At 38.1% G+C, this 27,413-nt stretch overlaps 1 protein-coding gene and 1 long non-coding RNA gene across 2 annotated transcripts in view; one reads left to right on the top strand and one right to left on the bottom strand.

Annotated features, from left to right (window-relative positions):
- NVL (nuclear VCP-like) overlaps positions 1 to 27,413 on the bottom strand; it is a 42,740-nt gene that overhangs the window by 5,748 nt on the left and 9,579 nt on the right. Inside the window, exons 11-20 of the mRNA XM_014950624.1 lie at positions 26,488 to 26,605; positions 25,890 to 26,034; positions 21,953 to 22,223; positions 19,238 to 19,456; positions 17,838 to 17,942; positions 17,024 to 17,086; positions 15,524 to 15,643; positions 13,975 to 14,074; positions 7,119 to 7,225; positions 798 to 874 (exon numbers count right to left, since the gene is read on the bottom strand). Coding sequence (XP_014806110.1) covers positions 798 to 874; positions 7,119 to 7,225; positions 13,975 to 14,074; positions 15,524 to 15,643; positions 17,024 to 17,086; positions 17,838 to 17,942; positions 19,238 to 19,456; positions 21,953 to 22,223; positions 25,890 to 26,034; positions 26,488 to 26,605 — 1,325 coding nt within the window. The remainder of the gene's footprint in view (positions 1 to 797; positions 875 to 7,118; positions 7,226 to 13,974; positions 14,075 to 15,523; positions 15,644 to 17,023; positions 17,087 to 17,837; positions 17,943 to 19,237; positions 19,457 to 21,952; positions 22,224 to 25,889; positions 26,035 to 26,487; positions 26,606 to 27,413) is intronic.
- LOC106893035 lies at positions 75 to 4,073 on the top strand. Its single transcript, XR_001412979.1, has 2 exons — positions 75 to 2,652; positions 2,767 to 4,073. It is a non-coding gene; the product is annotated as an uncharacterized LOC106893035 (long non-coding RNA).

Below are 27,413 nucleotides of genomic sequence, written 5' to 3'. Positions count from 1 at the left end.
CAATTATGAAACAACAACAAAATAAAACTCCTTACTGGTAATGTGCTCCATTTCTAAGATTCAAAGAAAAAAAAAAAAAAAAGACAGTGAGAGAAAGGGGCAGAGAAAAAGTTGTATTTTTTCCCAATTATGAAACAACAACAAAATAAAACTCCTTACTGGTAATGTGCTCCATTTCTAAGATTCAAAAGCAATATTGTGACAAGCAGCATGTCATAAGCTATATTTTCTGAACTCCAGAAAGTCATTAATTATTAATAAATTTAATAGATTAAAGCTTTTTGAAGCTTTGTAGAATGCCATTGCAAATTATTCTGACAGATATGACTATTGGGCTTCCCTAAAAACCACACCTTGGTATTCCCAAAGCACAAGCTGAAATGGGCCCTCGTTACCCCTCAAACACAGTGCTTCCAACTGAGTGACACAACAAGTCGGTTATGGCTGTTCAACCAATTTGCTTTCATCATGACTGTATATGGGTCCACAACTTAAAGAGGGCTCTTTTATCCTTGGATTATGCAAGAATTTTAAAATAAAACCAGGAGGCCTCTACTGATTCGTAGTTACAACATGAAGAGGACTATTCCAGGTGAAAAACCCTTTAGCACCCACCCATTCCTACCAACTCTTTGGAAAAAAGTGTAAGTGAAAGCAAGAAAAACAGCATAAGGCTTATAAACCCTTATAAAAAGTTCAGAGATCCTCTTAATAACACCATAACACATGTTATCATGCAGCAGAAGACTGTGGGCACTTCACATTAAATATTAAACTCAAAACTAGGAGCTACTCACGTATAACAATCGCACTGTTGACTGTAAGCAATTTCTTCAAGGCTTACATCCGTATCTAGTGGAGGCCGGGTGCCATTCTAAAGGAGTTGAGATAATAAAATGAGGAAGATAAGAAAAGACTATTTTATTTGTTTTTTTTAACACATATCATCTCTGAAGTGATTAAGTTTCATCTATCATGAATCACACAGGCATCTGACAAATTCCCTGAAACACCCACAAATACGAACATTTTTAATCTCAAACTAGCAAGGACAACCAGCCTTAAAAACATTTAATTATGAAATAATAAGTAATGCTAATTTTTAACTTCCACTAATGGATTAGATTTCCTCCAAAAAAACACAGGCAGCCTGTCCCAGGGCAGTGTCACACGGACACTATCCCAGATGCCAGTTGTGACTTAAGTAGGTGATTGCAGCAACAGCATTTGTTGAGCTGAACTTCCCCTAGTTTTACTGTGTGTTGAAATCAAATAGTTAAGCAATAAGCATGTAGATTTAGTCTTATCTCATCACCTTTAGGACTGAATTAATTGTCTTTTTTATGTTCTAGACATACATTTTCAAACTTAGAAGTTTTCCACTCTGGATTTCATACAAGTTGACATACACTGTAATCATTCCTGTAGGCTTCTTGACATTACACTTCCACATTATTGCTGCCTCCCCATAAAGATCCCAGAAGTGGTTTCTTTTGTTATTATTTTTGCATCTCCCATGGCAAAAAATATTGAACAACATCATAAATTACACTTGAAACTAGCCAAAAAATTTTCAAACACTGTAAGCGTGGAGATGTCCCTATTAACCTTATTCAACAGTAAAGTCATGTCACGGGAGCACAGAGATTCTAGATGTCTATAGTATCAAACACTGGAGTTCAGACGTAAAAGGGCACTTTTTGATACAATTGATTTATTTCTGCCAGAAACTCATTTTACAGAAATGCACAACTTCATATAATTCTTTTCTGACTTCTTCAGGTGAGCTAATATACCACATACCTATGATAACTTCAAGAAAAAAAAATAAAATACATAGTAACTGGCAAGTTAAACCCTCGAATACTTAACAGATAGTAGAATAATCAAGAAGTCGGCAGAGTAAGGGAGCAATCTGAACTGAATCTTTGGTAGAATACCAGTTAGAAAGGGGGGAAAAAAAACCCAACCCAACAAAAAGACAAAGGAGCAGCCTGATTTTGAAAGGACAGACTTCAACCTGGAAAGAAGGAAGCCCCGTCTGATTTCACAGGGGATACTTCAGTGACTGTTGTACAAGACACTTTCTCTGCTAAATAGAGATGTTTTCCCTACTGCTTTAATTAGTATATTGGGCATTTTTTGAGCGGGATGATCTGCCAATGCTGGAGACAAGCTCAGCAGTATGTGCAGCAGAGAAGCCTGATGCAGCTTGGGAAAAGGTGAGCATCCCAGTAACTTCAACGTGTGAAGACACGCTTTTCTTGCATAATTAATATGCAATTTGGAAATGACTGATTTGTACAAGTTAACTGAAATAAAACTCTTTCACAACAATCTTCAACCTACATTTAGGCTGTCTGTCTTCCTTACAAACTATTCCTCCCCATAGCTCCCTTTTCTATTGGTCATGCTGCTTTTATAAGCATCTGTGTTCTCCCTTGGCAGCGACTCCCAGCTTCCACATCCTGTGCATGTATTCCTCCAGGATTTCTGGGAATCAGGAAAACAGTCACCCAGAAGCCACTCACATCTGCACCCAACATTTTATTTTATCTAGCTCTGAGCACATATTTAAGGAAGTGCTCCTGTACACAGATTTTTCAAATTTCCTTACTTAGAATGCATGGACGAAGTCTGACAAAAAATAAGGTATTTCAATTAATTTAAGGTATTTCCCTCTCTCCATATTGCATGTTCTCCTTGCAGATAGCTCCTAAACATTTTTAAAGAAAATAACAACCTATTTCTTGGTTTTTGCACTAGAAATAGGAATTTTTTCCTAGCTTTATGAGAACCATGGTGACTGCAGAAGCAGTGAAGTGAGAACAGCACCAGCTTCCTCATGGAATGAAGACAGAAACATGCAAGGAAAAGACTCGTTCAGAGAGTGTTTGTGTCTCTTTCTGCTGGGCTCTCAATTAAAAGCTGAGAAAAAAATCCATCAAAGACTTAGCAACTCATTCACTACAAAGATCTGGAACCAAAATATTAAGACTAATAGGAATTAAGTCTGTATGGAAGTATCTGGCATTCCAAAAATAACCAAGGACAGGATCCACAGGAACAGAGCTGGGAAACACCGTGTGATGTGTCGCTTTTGTCACAAGAAGGCCCATAATCAGACAAGGCAACAGCAAAGACGGTTTGTCAGCAGAAGACAAATATGCTCTGATAAGAGGATAATGACAAGGTTACCACATCACATGTGCCACTCCTCTTGGTGTCATTCCAACAGGAGGATGGACTAGAGCCACGAAGATTCCCAGAAGGAGGGAGCAAAGACACTTTTCAGCAACCTCGCCCAAGATTTATGGCAGCTGGAGTGAGCACGATTCTCAGCTGCTGGATTCTTAAAGGCAATCTAGAAAACAGCTCTCTCTAACGATCCGTCTGTCAAGAGGAAGCCAAGAAATGAAGTGAGGATTCAGCACAGAGTTCCTTCTCCTCACTGTTCCACACAAGTGATCCCAAGTGGATGCTGGTGCCTTGGTGACTGTGTGTGGTGTGAGAGCACGAGAGAGATGAGCTCTGTTTAACACCACCTCCTCTTCCCGGGAAGTCTTCCACCAAGCTTTGCAGAGCTGTTTTGCTGCACCACTAATTACAGTCAGAGCCTGAGAGAGTTACAAATCTCCAAAGATTCTCCAGCAAAAATTCAAGCGAGTAAAGGCCCAACCCCTACATGTTAAAAAACCAGAGCAAACCTAACCTCTGACACAGAATCCTCCTGCTCTGTTCAGTCTAGTGACTGACCCACAACACCCACTTCTTCCAGGAGAACAAGGTTGCTTGTATAAAGTCAGAACAATCATATTAGCCCAGTTTTTAAAGAGCACTTTGAGTTACCTTTAAAAATAAAATTGGTAAAATAAAAAACAAGTCCTTACAGTACGTTTCAAAAGAGATTCATTGCACTCAAATTCTCTCTACATCCTTTAAAAGGCAACCATTTTTAAGAACAGGGTGGTTAAGTTTTAACTGAAATGGTTTTATAAAACTTTTTATAAATAGAATTTCTTTTTATAAATATTTTTATAAAACTAATAAACTGATGCATTGCTAATAGCAAATGGGGGCATACTTACTTTTTTCCCCTCCATGAAGTAATGCAGAGAACAAATGAAGGAAAAAGTCTAACGTCCTAAATTTGTAATGAGAGAGTCTGACTTTTGAGCAGCCGTTTTGGCATGAAAGAACATGCTGGAGTGAGTTACTGCTTTCTGAATTTTCCTCTGGGATTAATTATTGCCTACACCACAAGTTTATGCTTACGCAAGTCAATTAGCATCTTTACAAATTTGCTAAATAATTTTTGCCACACTTTTCATAGCACAGTGCTGCCTTTTCTCTACAGTAGAGACTTGGTCTCCTTTGCAGCTCAAAATACAACCTGGTGGACATCTGCTCTTAACAATCAATGTTGATCTACCAGAAAAAATAGGAAATATCTGAGGAATTAATAATGCTTTGTCTGTTCTTTTTTTTTTTTGAGGCCTTCATTACTGCTGTACCGTACTTACAGAAATACTCAAATAGAATCCTATAATCCAAATCTCTGAAGTAGCAGAATGTGCCACAAACCACAGGGAGGACACATGAAGGCAGGCATTTTACATTTTTATATTTACTTTGACCTACAACCTCTACCACCACAAGCTTCCTTCCACTGTAAAGGCAGTTGTGTCACAATTACTGTTGAGCAATACAGCTAGAGCTTGTGAATCACTTTGGTGAATGTGTGGAACCCCCTCCAAAAAAGCTTACAAAACACCTCTAGGACCATTACTCACCCAGATAGTAATCTTTTAATTAAATCTGTTCAAACTGTGACTATAAAGATAGCAGCTTCTATGTTTAACAGGTTTGTTTTACTCAAGAATTATCAACTCCTCGCAGTCTCAGAGCAAATTTAACAGCAGATGTGGCTGGTGGTTTATTTTTATGACCTCATGTAATATCTGAAGGTGTTTCATGAGACAGGATCCTGTAATCCTCCGTAAAATTTAATTTGCCTTAAATCATTCTGCCAAGCTTCGAGATAAGGATATATTTCCAAATACTCACTTTGGTGATGGTCCTTAAAATAGCAAGTCGATCTTCAGGTGGTGGCAAACCCACATAGAGCGTTTTATCCAATCTCCCAGGACGCAGGATGGCTGGGTCAATTATATCTTAGGGAGGGGAAAAAAAAGAAAAAATTATCTCTTTAGGAAAGTATACAAATGAGAAGGAATATATGCATACTTGTACTGAGATTCAAAGAAGCATTTGAGCCACTATGTGAAGCTCTGAGCATTAAAGTAGCTGACTGAAGTAGTTTCATCTCTGTCAAGTATGAGCCTCTATTACCCAGTAAACTGTGTCTGCTCAAAGATGGCTCATAAATACCAGTTTCACCTCTTCACAAATGAAGACAAATCTATCCTGAGCAATACAGCAGCAGAACTATACAGTTTTACTGTCATACCAAGCATGGGCAAGTGAGAAATTCCACATTAATTCATAACAAGGGAAAAAAATGCTTCCAGTTTGTTCTATTGGAAGGAACTCCACCTGTATTAACCATTGCAAATCTGCTTGAACGGTACAGTGATAAATTCATAACAAGTACACACGGCAAATCATAAAATTAAGTATGTAAACAATTTGACTGGTCAATTGCATTTCCACAACATAATAATTTTCTGAATGGCAAAACAGGAAACCTGTGAAAACATAAAGCAGAGCTGCAAAGAACAGAATTTGTGTCCGAGGAAGAACTCCACATTTTATGATATGTGGAGAAGTAAGAAACCACAAATCATCACAAATGGTTTCTAGAAAACCATTCAAACCTTAAATGTAATAGAAGCGCCCAGCAGCTTTTAAGCACCACAAGGTTCAATATTGAACTTCCACAAAGAGTAGGTCGGGATATAAATACTAAGGACTATTAGTATAACCAGAAATACAAACAGGGCACATGACCTGGGAAAGACCTCAATTCCTCCCCAGATTTCAGCACAAACTGCCTGGGTGATGTTTTTAAATGCTTCTTGAGGCCCTGTTTCCCCATCTACCAAAACCAATCACAGTGTTACTTGCTCTATTTCACTAAGGAATTCTATTTCATGTAGATGTGGCACTTAGGGACATGTTTTCCTGGTGGACTTGGCAGTGTTAGGTTTACCGTTGGACTTGATGAGTTTAAAGGTCTTTTCCAACCTAAACAATTCTATGATATCCCATATACTACAGCAATGGGAACAGCAAAGTCACAAAAACACCCACAGTGTAAATAAAGAAAACTGGTTTTTAGTATAACAGCCTTTTCTGAAGTCTGTGAAAGTCAATTAGCATCTTTACAAATTTGCTAAATAATTTTTGCCACACTTTTCATAGCACAGTGCTGCCTTTTCTCTACAGTAGAGACTTGGTCTCCTTTGCAGCTCAAAATACAACCTGGTGGACATCTGCTCTTAACAATCAATGTTGATCTACCAGAAAAAATAGGAAATATCTGAGGAATTAATAATGCTTTGTCTGTTCTTTTTTTTTTTTGAGGCCTTCATTACTGCTGTACCGTACTTACAGAAATACTCAAATAGAATCCTATAATCCAAATCTCTGAAGTAGCAGAATGTGCCACAAACCACAGGGAGGACACATGAAGGCAGGCATTTTACATTTTTATATTTACTTTGACCTACAACCTCTACCACCACAAGCTTCCTTCCACTGTAAAGGCAGTTGTGTCACAATTACTGTTGAGCAATACAGCTAGAGCTTGTGAATCACTTTGGTGAATGTGTGGAACCCCCTCCAAAAAAGCTTACAAAACACCTCTAGGACCATTACTCACCCAGATAGTAATCTTTTAATTAAATCTGTTCAAACTGTGACTATAAAGATAGCAGCTTCTATGTTTAACAGGTTTGTTTTACTCAAGAATTATCAACTCCTCGCAGTCTCAGAGCAAATTTAACAGCAGATGTGGCTGGTGGTTTATTTTTATGACCTCATGTAATATCTGAAGGTGTTTCATGAGACAGGATCCTGTAATCCTCCGTAAAATTTAATTTGCCTTAAATCATTCTGCCAAGCTTCGAGATAAGGATATATTTCCAAATACTCACTTTGGTGATGGTCCTTAAAATAGCAAGTCGATCTTCAGGTGGTGGCAAACCCACATAGAGCGTTTTATCCAATCTCCCAGGACGCAGGATGGCTGGGTCAATTATATCTTAGGGAGGGGAAAAAAAAGAAAAAATTATCTCTTTAGGAAAGTATACAAATGAGAAGGAATATATGCATACTTGTACTGAGATTCAAAGAAGCATTTGAGCCACTATGTGAAGCTCTGAGCATTAAAGTAGCTGACTGAAGTAGTTTCATCTCTGTCAAGTATGAGCCTCTATTACCCAGTAAACTGTGTCTGCTCAAAGATGGCTCATAAATACCAGTTTCACCTCTTCACAAATGAAGACAAATCTATCCTGAGCAATACAGCAGCAGAACTATACAGTTTTACTGTCATACCAAGCATGGGCAAGTGAGAAATTCCACATTAATTCATAACAAGGGAAAAAAATGCTTCCAGTTTGTTCTATTGGAAGGAACTCCACCTGTATTAACCATTGCAAATCTGCTTGAACGGTACAGTGATAAATTCATAACAAGTACACACGGCAAATCATAAAATTAAGTATGTAAACAATTTGACTGGTCAATTGCATTTCCACAACATAATAATTTTCTGAATGGCAAAACAGGAAACCTGTGAAAACATAAAGCAGAGCTGCAAAGAACAGAATTTGTGTCCGAGGAAGAACTCCACATTTTATGATATGTGGAGAAGTAAGAAACCACAAATCATCACAAATGGTTTCTAGAAAACCATTTCAAAACCATTCAAAGCTTAAATGTAATAGAAATGCCCAGCAGCTTTTAAGCACCACAAGGTTCAATATTGAACTTCCACAAAGAGTAGGTTGGGATATAAATACTAAGGACTATTAGTATAACCAGAAATACAAACAGGGCACATGACCTGGGAAAGACCTCAATTCCTCCCCAGATTTCAGCACAAACTGCCTGGGTGATGTTTTTAAATGCTTCTTGAGGCCCTGTTTCCCCATCTACCAAAACCAATCACAGTGTTACTTGCTCTATTTCACTAAGGAATTCTATTTCATGTAGATGTGGCACTTAGGGACATGTTTTCCTGGTGGACTTGGCAGTGTTAGGTTTACCGTTGGACTTGATGAGTTTAAAGGTCTTTTCCAACCTAAACAATTCTATGATATCCCATATACTACAGCAATGGGAACAGCAAAGTCACAAAAACACCCACAGTGTAAATAAAGAAAACTGGTTTTTAGTATAACAGCCTTTTCTGAAGTCTGTGAATTACATAGATGCGTTAGGTACATAAGGCAGGAACCTCAGCCAAAAGTAACAGTTGAAAGTTACACCTAAGTCTTAAACTGGAAACTATGAAGGACTCCAAAGGAAGCTGAAACACCCTTGCAATTGTTACATCCTCTTGACAAAATGTAGCTAACACATCATCTACAAGCCTTTGTGAATATTAAAGCTGAAGAACTGGGAGGTCAAGCTGCTAATCCTTACTGTACAGAGGTTTAACAGAAAAACAAAACAAACAAAAAAAAAAGGAATTCTATTTCATGTAGATGTGGCACTTAGGGACACGGTTTCCTGGTGGACTTGGCAGTGTTAGGTTTACCGTTGGACTTGATGAGTTTAAAGGTCTTTTCCAACCTAAATGATTCTATGATATCCCATATACTACAGCAATGGGAACAGCAAAGTCACAAAAACACCCACAGTGTAAATAAAGAAAACTGGTTTTTAGTATAACAGCCTTTTCTGAAGTCTGTGAATTACATAGATGCGTTAGGTACATAAGGCAGGAACCTCAGCCAAAAGTAACAGTTGAAAGTTACACCTAAGTCTTAAACTGGAAACTATGAAGGACTCCAAAGGAAGCTGAAACACCCTTGCAATTGTTACATCCTCTTGACAAAATGTAGCTAACACATCATCTACAAGCCTTTGTGAATATTAAAGCTGAAGAACTGGGAGGTCAAGCTGCTAATCCTTACTGTACAGAGGTTTAACAGAAAAACAAAACAAAACAAAACAAAAAATAATCCACCACCCAACCCCCAAATGAGTAGCATGGAAGCAAAGCCATCCCTTTTCTGCAGATGTAAAAGTTTTCTTAACTCTGCCAACACTCCAACCACCTGCGTAGTCTCACTTCACAAAGACATGCATAGTTTTGTTCAAGTTACTGTCTCACCGACGCTTAGAGGAGAAAAACAGAATGAGATGCATACATTAAAAATTGTTCCACTCTCTTTGTCTTGGACAAAAGCAATTTCCCCCCTGCCAAGATATGGCAGCCATGGGCAGGCATCTATGCAGGGAAAAATCTCCTACTGTGAATGTGACGAGAATGGCGAGGGGGAAAAAAGGAAGAACTCGATGTATTACTTTAATCCAGATCAGATGAAACAAGGGTTAAACACAATCCCTGCCCTGGCAGGCCCAGACAAAAACATCTTTCTTATACGTGTGTGCTATGTAATACTTGATCCTGCTTTTGGCGTAAGAGCACTTCCCTGTGTTTGCGTCTCTGTGGACGGAAGTCTTGCCACATTATTAAGATAAGATGACAACGTTCGCTCAACAGATCAATTACAAACATCAAAACAAATGCTCTCAATAAGGACTGCATTACAACACCACGCACCTGACAACTTCCACATTCTAAACTTACAAAAGCTCTTTTAAAATATTAAGCTCGATATGGGAAATACTGCTTCGGTTTTGCATGCTGAGGACATGGCACTTGCCATGCTATTTGTCCAGTGATACAAAGTTAGTGATACAGTCATCCATTTGTATTTAAGTCATTAAATTGTCCATATTTAAAAGAGTTACCCAAACGCACACAGGCTCTATAAGCCGGAGTAGTGTTAGCTCACGATGAGAAGACCATACCAGAGTTTAATATACAGATCTACACTCTCCATCTCCTTGTGGGTCAATTCACTTCACTCTGCGGGTTCAGAGTGAAGGCCTGAAGTTCTTGAAAATTCAGGTAATTTAACGCAGAAAATTAGTATTTACTCATTGGTCAAACTCACTCATGAGACACACTTCATATCTGTTCAAAGAATTGAATCATGCTTCCCTTTTAGGAATTTCAAAGCATTCCATCCTGATAAATCACAATGTTCTCCCCGTGCCTATTATCTTAAAACTTACCTAAACAGAGGAGAGTCAACTAATTTTAGAGACATTTAACATTTTAATGAAGTAAGGTAGTTATCACAGACTCCTCTTTCAAAGCCTATTTTCTCTCTAGTTTGAAAGTGAAACATGGAAACATAACAACACACAGCACTTCTTCTCCAAGCAGTTGTCTCACAGGGAGAATATACTTCTACTGAGAGAAATCTCTAATTCATAATTTTCTGTCTTAGTTTTCTGAGATAGTCAGTGGTGTTGACTCTGTTGTTAGAAGACAGTAGTACCATTTTCCAAATAATTTAGCAAAAATCACAGAAGATGACATTTAGAGAACATCCATTCCTTGTTTTTAAAGGTTAAAACATGCACTAACATCTACAGAATTAGGTAACATTTCAGTTTGCTACACTGCTCTCCAAACTACTGCAAAATTGTATCCTCCTCATTAAATTTTATTGAAAATATCATCATGCGAAGCCCTATAATGTGACATTCTATGGTCCTATAATACAATCTATTATTCTCACACTCATTTCCAGTTGATTATTCACATCTTATCCAAACTCTACAGGAGTCAACAACATTTACAGAAGTTCAGTGCATACCAGCAATGACAACTATTTTGATGAGTCCATCAAACTTCTATACTCACTACAGCTTTTAAAGTTATATTTGGAGTACACAACATCTAGGGCTTCACACTCATGACATTCTAGAACATGGGCTCAGGAGCTCTAAAAGGTTTTCTGAGGCTCCAGATGAACATTGCAATTAACATCTTCGTTCCTACACAACAAACAAACCCCACCGAAGTTACTGTGAAAGATACATAACATTAAAGGGCTGGTGAAATGCAGAAACATAATTTCTGTGAATGAGAACTATCACGAAAGTAATTGTTCAATGCCTCACTTATCAGCTGCTTTTCTTAGATCTTATCTTGCCTTTAATTCAGCTAAGTGTATAAACAGGTACAAACATAATAAACAAAAAACCCAAACCAAAACTGTAACTATTGTCAGAGACCAAAGATTATTTTTTTTACTGTTTCAAAACGTGGTTCAGGTGAATAGCTCTAGAAAAGTAACATAAACTTGCTAAAGACAAATAGAACTCATTGAAACTAGAACCATACTATTAAGGTAACAGTTGTAGAGGAATTTTGCAAGAATTATCTTTAAAAAGCTGGTAAAAAAGACCATGAATAAAAGCAAAACCACTACCACAATTTATGTCAAGCTTAAATCACTATCAGTTTGTGGTGTTTCGCTGGTTTCTGGTCTGTTTCCTCAGGTTACACACAGTTCCTTGGATCCCCTGGTAAATGCTGCTGCTGTCAGCATTTCTCTAAAGAGTTTATCAAAGTTCAAAGCCTGGGGAAGCAAGAAAAAAAGCAGAAGGCAGCAGTATCCAGTACTGAAACACACTGGTAACTAGAAAATTCTGGGAAATTACAGACCTTAATTAACAGTAGTGCTTGATGTTTTTTTAAGTACTTAGTCTCAGATTTTGGGAAGGAAGTAGGCTGAAAAATATAATTATTCTGACCCATAAAGTTTCTAACAGGACATGACATTTCTGCCTCTTCTTTTTTCCCTCCTTTCTCTTTTTAATGACATTGAATGCTTTAAAAGTTTAATCCTCTTCAGACAAAGTTTGAAATTGGTTCCGCATTTAGGTGGAAGGAGATTGAGCTGGGAATACTGCATCCCTGCTAATTTAGCAGTAGTCAAGAAAGAGCTACAGAGGACTTTGAAAGTCACTGAGTAAGTGCAAAAAAACATTCAAATATGCTGCTTTTAAGGGCAGATCAAAGGCTTATTTCAACACTGCCAGAAAAAGAACTAGCATTTGCAGATTGCATATGATAAACAAAGGAACCAATCTATTGAGTCTGTTTTTTTGGCAAATGGGAATTAGAGTGTTCTGATTCCTTAAAGGCTATTACAAAAACAGAATGTGGCAGTCTTCAGCCAGGGGGTACATAAACCACCCCCATTTCACAATAAAACCTTGTCACAACTGTGCCAGGAACATACCTTGATGCCAAAACTGGTTAAGTTACTGTTACCCTACTGCTAGTACTATTATTCTTTATAATAATATATTTATGAGAAAAGACTCTTTCTTTAGTACAATACATTTTCTCTCCTGTCCAACTGAGGAGGGGAGTGACAGAGCGGCTTTGGTGGGTACCTGGTGCCCAGCCAGGGTCAACCCACCGCACCCATTCACAGAATTTGCAGAGACATTTATACCCTTCAATGTGATGATTATATTTGTTATCCCCACCTTCACATTTTCTTTACGTTTGGCATTTTTACCTCAAATTCACTTTTTTCATCAACGTCACTGGCTGGTAATACACAACTGAGTTCATGCCTAACGAACTTCCCAGCTTCTCTCAAATGCTGGTTCAACCCTCGTTACTCAGGAAAAGCTTTGTAATTCTAACTGTTCTGCTATAATAAAGCAGTACATCTATCACTGCAGCTGAACAAGGCGACAGTGACTTTTTAAAACAAAATCCCCAAACATGGAGGTACTTTATACCAACATAATGGTAAATCTGCCTTCAGTATAAGGCTTATAAAGGGATGGATTAACAATTGCACAGACATCTGTATTCCCAGCAAAGATGGGCATTAGGAAAAATCTTCCACACACAAGAATTCAGATGTTGAAATTACCATCTAAGCAACATTTACTCTAAAATGTCCCTTGTAAAGCTACTAAGCTATTGCACCCAGCTGCCTCTAGGAGAGAAGTCACTAGATAGTAAGACTGCTTTATATAAATACTCGTGCCAGTGTAATAACTTCAGTGAGAGATCTTCTCCTCAGGCAAGTTGATGACACTTGTCCTAACACCCTTGGTACATCCAACTCTATCTATATATAGATGTCCTACATTGTATAACCTTATTTTCTTTTCTACGTTGCATTAGATAGGTCAGAAACATCAAGCTCATGCTAGGAAAACTTCAAATCAAAGAAATTCTACAAGCAGATACAGATTTAAGCATCTACTTCTCATACTTCACCATGTAGAAGCATGTCACGGTGCAAAGAATTCACGAGACAGGAACATTTTCCTCAAAATCTTTGAATTTTTTGACCACTGGAAGCCAAACCCACCTCATACTTGTGCATTTTAGGTGATTTCAGACCAAATTTTCCTTAATCTATAGGACCCAAGCAATCCGTCAAGTATTTTAACTTCCTTATCTTCCAATTTATATCCAGAGTAGCTCTGCTACTATTTTTCCCTGTTAAGCCACTTCTCATCAGAATTCCACATCTTGTCTTTACTTAATAGATGCGTGGATGAAACAACTAACTGCATCTTGTCAGTACCAGTAATTTGCCAAATATATGCAAGCAGCAAAAACTATATAATACATGTTTTAGTTCTCTTTTGTTCTGTTATGTTCCAAGGAGATCAAAGTCCAATGACCTCAGAGATCTTTCAAACAATTTTACAGCAATGGTATCAGGTGCTAATTAAGATATGTTTTAAAGAGGTTGCTTCATCTCACACTGTCACAAGAATGTGGAACAGACTAATTGATCAGAAAAGGTTTGGATTTGAGAAGACACTGTAATTTTTAGTACAAACCAAGGTTAGTCATACAATTCAAGATAACATAATTTCATTAGAAGAGAACCAAAGACGTCTGATTTCTCTTGGTTATGATTTTTAGGTCCTTACCTGGCCTGTTTGTGGCAGCCATAATGAAAACCTGCCGACGATTCTCCAGACCATCCATCTCTGTCAGTAACTGGTTAACTACGCGGACACTGGCTCCTGACTTTAAAAGGAGAAAATTGTCAACAAAACTAAGGAAAACAGTGTGAATGTAAATATTTCAAAGTAAAAGCAACAAAAGATTTACTAGCTCCCTGACCTGAAATACTCCTCAAAGAAAAAGCTTCTTTTTCACACTTTCAAGGTAGTTGCATTGTGGATTTCTACTGTCATATTCTTAGCAAGTTTTCTCCCCAAATTCACACTACCTATACACCTGCCACACATTCTAACATGTGGCAAACCTTTTCTTTCCTATTAAAAATGAAGGAGTTCGCTTAAAGAAGAACATATAGATATTTATACTAATCAATCTCACATCTAACTCAACAATAACACCCAAAACTTCTCAATATTCAGGTTTTTTGGGAAAAAAAAAAAAAGCTCTCCAAATATTTAAAGCTCTGAAAGTTAACTCCATAGTAATGACATCCAATAACCAAACTCAATAGCCTAATCTGAATTTCATTCTAGAGCTGAGGAGACAGAGAGAGAGAAAGCACAGAAGGTAGAGAACAAGAGTTCAATTATACAGTTTGGAAACACCAAACACCTCTGAGTTTCAATTATGAATCCCAAGGATTGTCACTGGTCTCACAGCCCAAGTCATAAAGTCAGGAGTCTCCCGCCCAGGTAGTTCCTCTACATGACAAAAGGAGCCTGTGAAGAGTGGGGCCGGGCTTCTAGGCACCACGTTGCTGCCTGCTGGTGCCACCACAGAAGCAAAATATAGAGAGGCCACTTGTTCCCTCTCCTTGGCTGCCATCTATGCCCACTGTGGTGCCCAGTACTTGACACCTTCTTTTTTACCTCTGCGGGATCACCAGTAGAGTATCTATCGCCAGCAGAGTATCATAAACCAGATGCATTTTCTCTGCATATAAGACAGAGTGGTTTTCCTTTCAACACACTAACAGTGTGCACTAACACCACCTCCCCAAAGTAGAAGTTAAGCCCAGGCGTAGGTAGTTCCTATTCCGAAACAACAACAACCAAAAAAATCAAGACAGAGAAAACTTCATGGGTGGAATAACTGAAATCTAATGCATTCCACTTATGCTCCTGCCTCAAATATTTGCGTGACCCAGTTCATGTTGTTCAACTAAATACATACTTCATGCAAGCATTACTGTTGCATACAGCTATCAGGAACTGGTGATAAATTAAACATGATAAATTGCACTCTCATTTTTTCCTACGGCTCTACACAGCCATCGTGGAAATACACACATTCTCTGGATATTTTTTTCTACATACACATACTAAAAAACGTATTAAGCTGTATAATATGTGACCACATATTTTTCCTTCAAATATGAGAAAGCCTATTGGATTGTTTTTCTTGGGAGATATTGAATGTAGTACCTTTCCAGGTACTTGTGTTGCTAGTACAATGCCACAAAAGCTGTGACAGAGATCATCTATTTATGGAGATACTTTAAGACAGACTCACCTCATGGTCAGACCTCCGAGGGCACAAAGCATCAACTTCATCAAAAAATATAACACAAGGTGCTGAATTCCTAGCACGCTGGAATACCTGACGTACAGCACGTTCGCTTTCACCAACATACTGAAACAAATGACAAATCACAGCAAAACAACGTTAAGACATAAAGATTTTGCCTGAAAAATAATCACAGTTTTCAACACTATTTGAGGTGTTTTACAAGGGAGAAGTGCAACCTGCTAGCCTGTTTACTGCTGATAACAGTCTGTTATCTCTATTTCCTTATGGATCAAGATTTACATGGGAACTAGTTGTCATGGGCTCACTTTTGACAGTCTGCAGTCCATTCAGAGTTTAACAGAATTCCTGCTTTCTGGGGAATAAACCTAACTTGTCATCAGCTGATGAGAATTAACAAATACAATCTTCACTAAGGACCCTGTTGTTCTTCGCTGTTCATAAACAAATCCAGTGAGCAATTTGAATACAATGAACATCTGAGGTTCATACAGTAGTTGCCTGAAGACATCGGGGTTGGTGGTAGGGGACTGAACAGTAAGCCAAAATTGCACTTTGAATAGCAAACTGCAGGGGTGAGAGTTGCCAATTTGTAAATGCAAACACTTAATTTTTTTTCCAAAAGAACATGCTTTGATAGAATTTATGCCTCAACACAGTCTTTGAATCACAGCCAGACATTTTCCCTTGACTCCACAAGGAAGTAGGGCTCCTCATTACCTTAGAGTTGCACTTCCTTCCTGTATCAGTACTTGAAGTACACCCAAAAAATTGTTTGGGAAAATAATTATCACATCCAGTGTTTTGCTTTTAGCTTCCCCATTATTGATAAGGAGGCAACTGCCATGGTCTTCCAAGACGTGGGCTGCTGCTCTTTTGCTCAGTTCAACACATTCTCTTAACTCAAAAAGGGATTGAAGTTTTATCACAATACTTCTCAGTCCAGTGCTTCAAAAACTCAGACCACAGCACTTTTATCTGTTAATATTTTAAAATCTGTAAAAATCACTTTCACCAACTAAAAAGCACATTGCTTTCCAAGGTTTCAAATGTCCATTAAGAATCTAAAATGATTGGCAGAACACATTTCTAAACCTCAAAGCTGAAAAGTTTAGTTTGCTTAGTGAAAGCTGCTGATTTGCCGTTACTGATCACCAATTGTTTTCTCACTGTAGATTTAAATATTTGTTCTTTTTTCTAATCTACACAAAAGCAATGATGCATGTGGTTGGCCAGTTAGGAATCCTACTTCAGTCAAGAAGGCTCCATCTGCCAGGTAATTTAAACCAAGATACACACTTAAACTAACCAGACAGCTTTTTCCATTTCACATGAATAACTTCACTACTACAAACTTAAAACAGAGGTTAAATGAGGCAACTTCAGTTGCACCAGTATCGGTTGTGTAATTATCAGGAATTTTGCTTGCCCCACACTTTGGAAAAGAATTCTATAAATAACAAAAGCACGGTGGTTACTGCATACCATATTTAGCAGTTCAGGACCCTTCACAGAGATGAAGTTCAGTCCAGACTCATTTGCAACGGCCTATCAAAAAGGGAAAGGCAGATGTGTACATAAAACACACATTTTTCATGTTTTCTTTAGTTCTGTCCATGGAGTGATAAACAAACTTAACGAAAGGAACACAGTTATCAACTGTTTGTAAAATACAGAAAACAGCACAAAGTATAATTATATGCAATTAGGAGTGGGAAGGGGACAGGGAATTTAGCAAGGTGTTTTCTCTATTTAATGAGGCAGTGTTCCAGATTCACACCCAACTCCCTCCCCCATATTAGCTGAACAATTCTTAATAATTAGTGGAAGGTAAAGAGACACTCAAGTACATACGAGCATTTGAAAACAAAGATGATCTGGAAATTTGAACTGAAATGCTTGAGTAGGAAAACTCAAGTATTTGCAGTAAGGCAAGTATAATAAATAAAAATACATAAATATAATAGTGTAGACTACTTCCAAATATATAATTTAGTTACAGTGAAATATTCCATAGAAGTGGTTATCTAACAGAGTTTCTCCCCATCTTTGCTACTTCCTTCTTAACCAACTTCATTCCTTCAAGTTTTGCAGTAATTCCCACTCAATTTAAGCAAAATTGTAACTTGATGACAACAAAAACACGTAACTTCAGCACAGAGGCCCAAATTTAACTTTCTGATGGGAAGTGGTGCAAAAGCCCAACTTCTGTATCATCCAGACTCAGTCATTCCTACAAAAACATCCACTTCAGGAAGGTTCTCCGATATTCTTTATAGACGTTTAGAAAATGTATTACCTTGGCTAGGAGTGTTTTGCCACACCCTGGAGGCCCTGCAAGTAGGACACCAGCTGGAGTAGTCAGACCCAGAGCTTTAAACTGCTCTGGGTTTCGCACCGGTGCCTATAAAAGAAATTATCAGTTATCTGTAACCAAAAGCTAACATGAAACTTTTCATTTCAGTTACAGCTAGATGAAAAAATCATTCATAAGCAATTTCTTTATTCCATTTCATTATAGACTAAAGCCTATACAAACAGTCTATCAGCATCTTATTACCTTGCACCGTAAGCACCATTATTCAGAGGCAGAGATTTTATTTACCTAAATTCTCATCTGAAGGTGTTAGTGTTATGTATTCCTCTGACTGGCAGTGAGGCTGCTGACCTTCCAGCTAAGTGTCTCCAACTCTTTGTGTGGCAGTTGTGTAACTAAGGTTATTCGTAGAATCATGGAATGGTTTGGGTCGGAAGGGACCTTAAAGATCATCTAATTCCACCCCCTTGCCGTGGGCAGGGACACCTCCCACTAGACCAGGTTGCTCAAAGGCCCATCCAACCTGGCCTTGAACACCTCCAGGGATGGAGCATCCACAACTTCCCTGGGCAAGTTCCAGTTGCCTTTTTCCATCCTCACAGTAAAGGATTTCTTCCTAATATCTAATCTAAATCTCCCCTCTTTCAGCTCAAAACCACTACCCCTCAGCCTATCACTACACTCCCTGATCAAGAGTCCCTCCCCATCTCTCCTGTAGCCCCTTTAGGGACTGGAAGACTGCAATAAGGTCTCCCCAGAGCCTTCTCTTCTCCAGGCTGAACTCCTCCAACTCTCTCAGCCTGTCCTCACAGCAGAGGGGCTCCAGCCCTCTGAGCATCTTCATGGCCTCCTCTGGACCTGTTCTAACAGGTCCATGTCCTTCCTGTGCTGAGGACTCCAGAGCTGGACACGGTACTCCAGGTGGGGTCTCTCCAGAGCCTAGCAGAGGGGCAGAATCCCCTCCCTCACCCTGCTGGCCATGCTGCTGGGGATGCAGCCCAGGATGCGAGGGGCTTTCTGGCCTGCATGCGAATGTTGCCGGCTTGTGTTGAGCTTCTCATCAACCAACACTCCCAAGTTACTGGTATAAAACTCATAGAACACATAAGATTCAGTAATAATGAACCTATTGTATACATGCTTTCAGTTTTCAGTAAGTGAAATGTTAAATACATGCACCAGACTTGTAACAAATTTGAAAACAAATTACAGAAGTCTGACTATTTTAAATGAAAATGTTGCAAAATTTCTAGTTTGTAGCACGTTAGAACTCCTGGGCAGCACGTTATACCTTAAATAAATATTAAAACCTAAACAAGCATACTTTATTTCCTGCATAAGGGGAAGTGTAAAAAATCTTTGAAACTGAGGTTAAAGCATACCAATATTGCCATAGTCAGCTCCTCCCGAACATCCTCCAGGGCTCCGATATCTGCCCATGTCACATCAGGAATTGTGACAAAGCCTTCTCTCTTGGCAGAGGGTTGCACTGATGACAGCGCAACAATAAAATCATTCATCTCAATGCACAGCTTCTGCAGCTGGTCCTCAGGCAACGGGTCTTGGTTTTTCAGCAAATCCAAAAGTCTGAGCAATTCATCCTTAGGGTCCATGGAAAGGGAGAAAAAAAGACCAGGCACTGGATTAGACTTTAAGAACCTTTAAGGGCTTTTTCAAAGCAATGCTTGCTTCAACTGTAATATTAATTACTATAAAACAAATTATTATGTACAGTGCACACAAAATATGAAAAATAACATTAAACATCAACATTAATGATAAAAACATTCCAGGAGAGCATTATTACATTTCACACTTGTGAAAGCACTGAGCTAACAGACTGCAATCTTGATTTAGATAATAAAGAAACAGAGTGAGCACATGTATTCTGTCTTAAAATTCTCCCTAGTGCTTCTCCCATGCTGATCAGGAGAAAGTTCTTTCCATGCCAAAATTTCCAAAATACGTATTAATTACACGTATTCTTTTAATAAGAAATTGCTCTCAAGAGAAAGCAAACAACTCTGCTGAACAGCACAATTTCGATAATTTGCAGAATATTCAGTTACTCTTAGCACACTTTTAGATTATACACTTTTATTTAACATAATCTGATTCCAAGTCGTCAACTCATTTCCTCAGACTAATTAGACCTTGTTTTGTAACCAGGCCCTGATAAACTTTGGGCAAAGAGAAGAGAAATCGAGTGTAATGCTTCCCAATGCTGTCCCATCGTTCAGACCACAGTGCCCCAGGCAGAAAGGTTCCAGTTTCCCCCGTCAGTTTCCCAGACTGGGGGAACTGTATGAGAAAATACCAGATCATAGACCTTATAACTTCGTAACATAAATACATCGCTGTTCTAATACGGAAAGGCAGGATCAAAGCAAATTAATACTGCACCACAAGTAAAACTATATCAGGATTTTCATTATAAGACAGAGGGAGAAGAAAAAAAAATTGTAAAAACTTTTCCATATTTTTTTCCTACAGCAGTATATGGGAAAAGCCCCACCTCCTATTTGTTGCAACTGAGGTAACTCTACAACTGACCACAAAGAAACAGTGTTTATAGTGTCTGATATTAATTTTAAGCCCTCTCTCCTGAACAGAACCATTAAGAGAAACTCTGAAATAGCTGAGACCACTGGGTTTGTTTACTTGAATTGTGTGAATGACTTTTAAAGCTTTTGTATGTTTATTTTTTCCATTATAAACATAATGTAGTGGGTTTAATGACAATAGGCTGTATTAGACTATGTCAACCTCCTGCCAGCTATCAAAACATGGCTCTGTTAGGATTAGACTTCCTCATCCTCAATAACCCCTTTGATCATGGTGATGTTGGTAAGAGCTGTGACTACCTGCCCCTCCCCGCTTTATTTTGGCTACAGCAGGCCCCAGGAAACACTGGGAGGAATGCAGTATGATTATGTTACTCTCATACAAAGGCTTACTACAGCTTTTTATACTATTTTTTGTTAATTACAGCAACAGTTTTCTTTGACAGTCCTTCTAAAACCAGAATCGGAGGACAGTGTGGATTTAAATCCACTTTGGTTCACTTCTCCAGGCAAATCTTTGGGAAGCCTACACTTAAAATTTCGAGAAGTAGGGCCAAGAATTTCTACACAAAGATGTTCTGGTTCATTGACTACAGCATGTTACTTGGATGACAGAATAATTCTGGCACTGGAAATGCTATTTTCTGCAACAGATTTCCAGCTGTACTGCACATTAGCAGCTTAACTCCCATTGCTAACCACACAATGTGGATTTAAATCCACTTTGGTTCACTTCTCCAGGCAAATCTTTGGGAAGCCTACACTTAAAATTTCAAGAAGTAGGGCCAAGAATTTTTATACAAAGATGTTCTGGTTCATTGACCACGGCATGTTACTTGGATGACAGAATAATTCTGGCACTGGAAGTGCTATTTTCTGCAACAGAATTCCAGCTGCACTGCACATTAGCAGCTTAACTCGTGTTGCTAACCAAACTTTTCTACTGGATAGTCAAAAATATTCTTCCTTAAACTTCCTATAGGTACTAGACACCACATGCCCAAGTAATCGCTTCGCTAGAGATAAAATGTAGATTGCATAAATATATCTAGACTTTGGCTAACTGTAACTACACCAGGTCAGGGAAGAGCTCCATAATAGCTATTTCCCTGAGGGCACATCAATCAGCTTGGTAAATGCTCAGTGAAAGTGAGCATTTTTTGCAATTATTTTTACAATTCTCTTGCAGTCAATACACTTTTGAAGAGAGATATAGCAACTATTTAAAAATCTGGTCAAACAAAAAAACCATAACACAGACAACAATGAAAAATCCAAGGAAAATAAGACACCTTGTATAAAACATTAACATGATTTTTAGGTCTGGGTTTTAAGAGCCACTTATTCAGACCTGTTATATAAGTCAGTAGGAGTTAAATGTCAGGCTTAGGAGGCGATATTTCTAAATCTAAATTTAATATTAAGCTGTTTAAAAGTTTACGATGTTTAAAATTTTATGAGCAATGACTTTCACAACTACAAAATGGCTCAATTCTTAAGATATTGGAGGCACATGCTCCAAGGAACAAATACCTGAGGAGGAAGTTCTAGTTGTTTGCTATCCTCTTCCACCAGGATGTCTGTTCCTGTTCCCGTGCTTTCCTCAGCTGTGTTTCCTCCAGCATGTAAGTGTTTCCTTTCCTGCTCCTCAGACTTTATCAGGATCCTGCTCACTGTGCACATGGCTGCCTCGCGACAAAGTGCCATCAGATCAGCTCCTACGTAGCCCGGAGTCAGCCGTGCTAATTGATGAAATTCAAAGGACTCTGGGAGTTTAAGTTTCCGACACAAAGTCCGAAGAATTCTAATCAAGCAGGGAGGAAAAAGAACAATAAAATAAAGATAAAGGTGCAGGGGTTTTTATTTTCTTACAGAAAAAAACAGTATTAATTTAAAGTCTCTTTCAGTCCACGTGAACTGAAGTAGTAGAGTGGGAACAGTTTTCACTCAATCAACACTGAAACCCACAAAACTATGCTATATATTTCTTTTCAGATCTTAAAGAAAAACCAACAGCATCGACCAGGCAACATCAATCAGTGGGTAAAAGCTAGTTTTGCTGAATCTAAATAGTATAGATTCTTTAAACCTTAGCTTGTGATTCAAAATTGACAGAGTAGACCTCAGACTGTACCAGAGATGCGCACAAGTTCTCCATTGAGATATTTAACCCTGTATACCAACACTGAAACCCACAAAACTATGCTATATATTTCTTTTCAGATCTTAAAGAAAAACCAACAGCATCGACCAGGCAACATCAATCAGTGGGTAAAAGCTAGTTTTGCTGAATCTAAATAGTATAGATTCTTTAAACCTTAGCTTGTGATTCAAAATTGACAGAGTAGACCTCAGACTGTACCAGAGATGCACACAAGTTATCCATTGAGGTATTTAACCCTGTACTCCTGACAACCTTAGTCGGCATTGTCTGTTCCATCCCACTTTTATTTATTTATTGGAGAATATCCACAACAAAGCATTCTGTGAGGAGCAAATGAAATCAGACTATGTGAGGAGCTCTGTCTTTTAATCTTCAGTGTCTTTCCCCTACCACTGTCAGTCGCACACAACTGTGGATATTTCCTGTGTCCCCAGTAAGATTTCCAGCTTATGTGTACATACACCTCGTGTATTACCTCATCCAAAAGGTAAAATTACACCTGCCTATGCCATTCCATCACTAACACAAAACAGCTCTCTCAAACTGCCAGTGAAGTGCTAGGCCTCAGCTTTCTGTTTTTTAATGGGAGTTTTTTTCACTCTGTATCAAGGCTGAAGCTTTAAAAACCTCCTAAAAGGTCCAGCAATACTTTCTGCTGTTCTTCTAAGCAAAGGACAACTGAAAACTACATGAACAGTCAAAAAAAAAAGACAAAAGCCAATGTCACGACAAAAAAAAAAAAAGACAAAAGCCAGTGTCACCGTACACCTCGTGTATTACCTCATCCAAAAGGTAAAATTACACCTGCCTATGCCATTCCATCACTAACACAAAACAGCTATCTCAAACTGCCAGTGAAGTGCTAGGCCTCATGCTTTCTTTTTTTTAATGGGAGTTTTTTTTACTCTGTATCAAGGCTGAAGCTTTAAAAACCTCCTTCAATGTCCAGCAAGACTTTCTGCTGTTCTTCTAAGCAAAGGACAACTGAAAACTACATGAACAGTCAAAAAAAAAAGACAAAAGCCAATGTCACGACACAAATGCAGCTGCTGAAGAACTCTGAGCAGAGGGATCAAATCAATTTGTTTAAAACAGTCAAACATCACTTCATTGGGAAAATATTTTAAAAAGGCAGCACAAACCACAGATGTGAAGATCATTAACATACTTTCTAGTTCCAATGAAAACTAGTTTATTTCCAGATCAATAATGTAACTACAGAATAGTTATGAAAAAAATGAGTTTAATATGAAAGTATTCAAAACTCTGAAATAACAGGGCACAAATGCAGCTGCTGAAGAACTCTGAGCATAGGGATCAAATCAATTTGTTTAAAACAGTCAAACATCACTTCATTGGGAAAATATTTTAAAAAGGCAGCACAAACCACAGAAGTGAAGATCATTAACATACTTTCTAGTTCCAATGAAAACTAGTTTATTTCCAGATCAATAATGTAACTACAGAATAGTTATGAAAAAAATGAGTTTAATATGAAACTATTCAAAACTCTGAAATTATGTTTCATCTGTTTGCCTCCCCTACTAGCAAGTTCCATCATCTCTCATTTAAATCTTTATTAGTGGCATTAGCTCAATTCTCAAGAATTTTTCAACCTGTCTGACAACAGATCATTTAAATCTTTATTAGTGGCATTAGCTCGGTTCTCAAGAATTTTTCAACCTGCAACTAATCAAGTGACTCAAAGTGTAAAAAGTTAAGAACTGTAAATGGCTTATGCTGAAATTTGTGCCCTACTGATATTACTGGTCTTCACGTACTTCATACAAGTTAAGAACTGTAAATGGCTTATGCTGAATTTGTGTCCTACAGATATCACTGTACTTCATAAATGCACAAGAAAATACCGCAAGTAAAGCAAGATTTCCAGGTGCACCTCCTCATCCTACTCCACTATACCGCAAGTAAAGCAAGATTTCCAGGTGCCCCTCTCATCTCCACCCCCCTCAGGCTGTAGAACCACAACTAAACAGTTCAAATCATGCCTTCAGCAAGACTGATTCATTATGTGGTAAATCAGCACATTATAAGGACTTCTGTTCCTATATGACCCTTTTATTTTAAAAAAAGGAACAAAACTCCCCAACAAAAACCACCCCAAAACCAAAACAAAAGGTAAAAGCGTGGGGATAATTTGAAAAAGAAAATAAAATCAACAGTTCCTTTAGACCTACACCTCCAGGAACACAAATACAAACAATTGTAAAAAATAATAATATGAACAAATGTGACCACACTAACTTGTGAACAATCTCTGTGCACCATGATGGCTTTCCCATTTGAAACACTGCTGTTTCTGAGAAAATCATATTTTAACATGAACCTAAGAAATATTATCAAATCAGAACTCCCATCAGTCAACTCTTTAGTTCTACCTCCTGCACGTTTTCCCATAACCAAGCGAATGTCATTACTATAGGGCTGTAGATCTGGAGTAAGAAAAAAAATAAATAGTAAAGGCACGGCCAAAAGTGGGGTGGAGGGAAAGGGTGGAATAATGGACAGCAGCACTAACACCACAGTGAGCAATGCTGCAAGCAGAATAGTCAGCTTTTTCAACCTACAAATAAGATTAATTGACCTAGAAGGAACTTATCCTTTAACCTTTCTTTCCTTCCCGTATGCAAGCAGAATAGTCAGCTTTTTCAACCTAGAAATAAGATTAATTGACCTAGAAGGAAATTATCCTTTAACCTTTCTTTCCTTCCCATACAAGATAAGCTGCAGATGTTTTTTATACTTCCCTTCCTGTGTTTTCTGCTGTTGTAGAAACGAGTAGAAGTTCCTTTTTAATTAAAAAAGCAAAAGAAAATTTTAAAAAATAAATGGTGTGTGTGACGTATCTTTGGAGTAAAAAGTGTCAGTTATATAAAACAGGATGACTGCAGCTCAACTTGATGCCTGGACTGGTGCATTTCTACAAGGAAAGGAAGAGAAGAAGCTAAGCCTTTTGCTTAAGGTATGTGCTTGAGAGGACTAACAAATGGGCTATGCTTTGTTTATCTTCCTAATATAATAGTTATATAGGGAGCTCCAAAGACAGAATGTTATCTTCCTGAACAACATAAAGGACATATTTTATTCCTTGAGAGGACTAACAAATGGGCTATGCTTTATTTATCTTCCTAATATAATAGTTATAAACTGAAAAAAACAGAACGTTATCTTCCTGAACAACATAAAGGATATATTTTATTTCATCATATATACTGTTAAGGCACCTGAAAACCCGTTAACATAATGCTAAAAGCATTCAAAAAGCAGCTTAAACTTTATAACACATACTTTTCTCTTGCTGCTTCATCTGGGATCCCCAAACAAATTTCTCGATCAAATCTTCCCGCTCGCCTCAGCGCAGGGTCCAGTGAGTCAGGCCTGTTTGTTGCTCCGATGACAAGGACTTGGGTGGTGGCAGCCACGTTATTCAAGTCTAAAGAAAGGAAGGAAGGAAGGAAGTTAGTACTCATACTCTGCCTCTCAACTTTGCTCCGATATCTGTGTGACTCTGTCTCTGCAGCACACCACAATATTCAGAACGGCAAAGAAGGTAACCAACAGCCAAACCAAACTGCTGTTCATCCTGCCTAGAATTTGCATTTTGCACAGTCAAGCCAAAATAAGCATCTCAGTTGACACTCCACACGTTTTCCCATTCTATCTGTTTATACAACAGACAGGCTTAAATCCACTGTGAAAATAATGTAGTAACATCCCCTCAAATTTACTAGAATCCTCCCTCCACCCCTAGGTAAACTGTGCCAAAATACAAAAAATTATTACCACAATCTCCCCAAAAGTAACCAAAAGTCATTACTGAAGGAAAGCAGTCAGTGAGCCTGATAATTACAAAGTTCAGCTTAGTAGCCACATTTCTGAAACTGACCATCCATACAAGTCAGGAACTGAGCAACAATCCTCCGCTCCATGTCCTTCGATGCAACTTCTCTTTTTGGGGTGATCGCATCAATCTCATCAATGAAAAGGACACACGGTGCACTGGTCTAAGAACAAAAAACAGTCATAATTGCAAAAGTACACTGACATAGTGCATTGTGAGAGAGAATTTTATTTTTTTTCAGATTTTTCTGTTCTATAATTATTACTCTAAGTCTGTTGCACAATCAACCTGTCCCAGAACAATTCTGTTGTTCCTACTGACTATCTGGAGAGCCGCCAGACTATGAAACTGGGCTGAGCTGAGGCTATAAAATAATTAAGGCATGATATTCAGAATGTGTCTATATGCTATTTAAAATTTAAACGTAGCTCTCAGTTGCTTTATGTTGTCCATAAATATTCCACTGTGACTGCTTACTTGCTTAAGCCCAAAAAAAGAAAATCAGACAAGTCAGTCTGATTTGTTTTGTTTGTTTATTTTGTTAGTGACATTAGAGCTGTGGAATGTCAAGAGCTGGTATTACTTACACACATAATGAAACAAAAGGAGCAGTAGGTGGTCATGAAAAATGATCTGCCAATTTCTAGATTACTACAGAGCCTGACTGTATTCAAAGGGGAAAAATGAGGAATGAGAAACTCCTAGAAGTGTTTTAAAATTCCATGTACTTCATGTTAGTAAAAACCCAACACTAATATAGAATAATAACTACTCTAACGAAAAGTGTTTAACTGACATAACATTATTAATATTCTCAAAAAGCACTAGTATTGAAAAGGAGTACTACAGGAAAATACTAGAATCAGCTTAAAAAAATAGTAGAATCATATTTTTTAAATGTATTTTCAACCCCATGCATTCTGTTACCAGACAGCAACTGCGCCATCTAGCTGTCATTCACCTTCCTGCTG

This window comes from Calidris pugnax, unplaced genomic scaffold (genome assembly GCF_001431845.1).
Source record: "Calidris pugnax isolate Ruff unplaced genomic scaffold, ASM143184v1 scaffold24, whole genome shotgun sequence".
Taxonomy (NCBI): Eukaryota; Metazoa; Chordata; class Aves; order Charadriiformes; family Scolopacidae; genus Calidris; species Calidris pugnax.
This window is presented reverse-complemented; position numbering and strand designations above follow the sequence as displayed.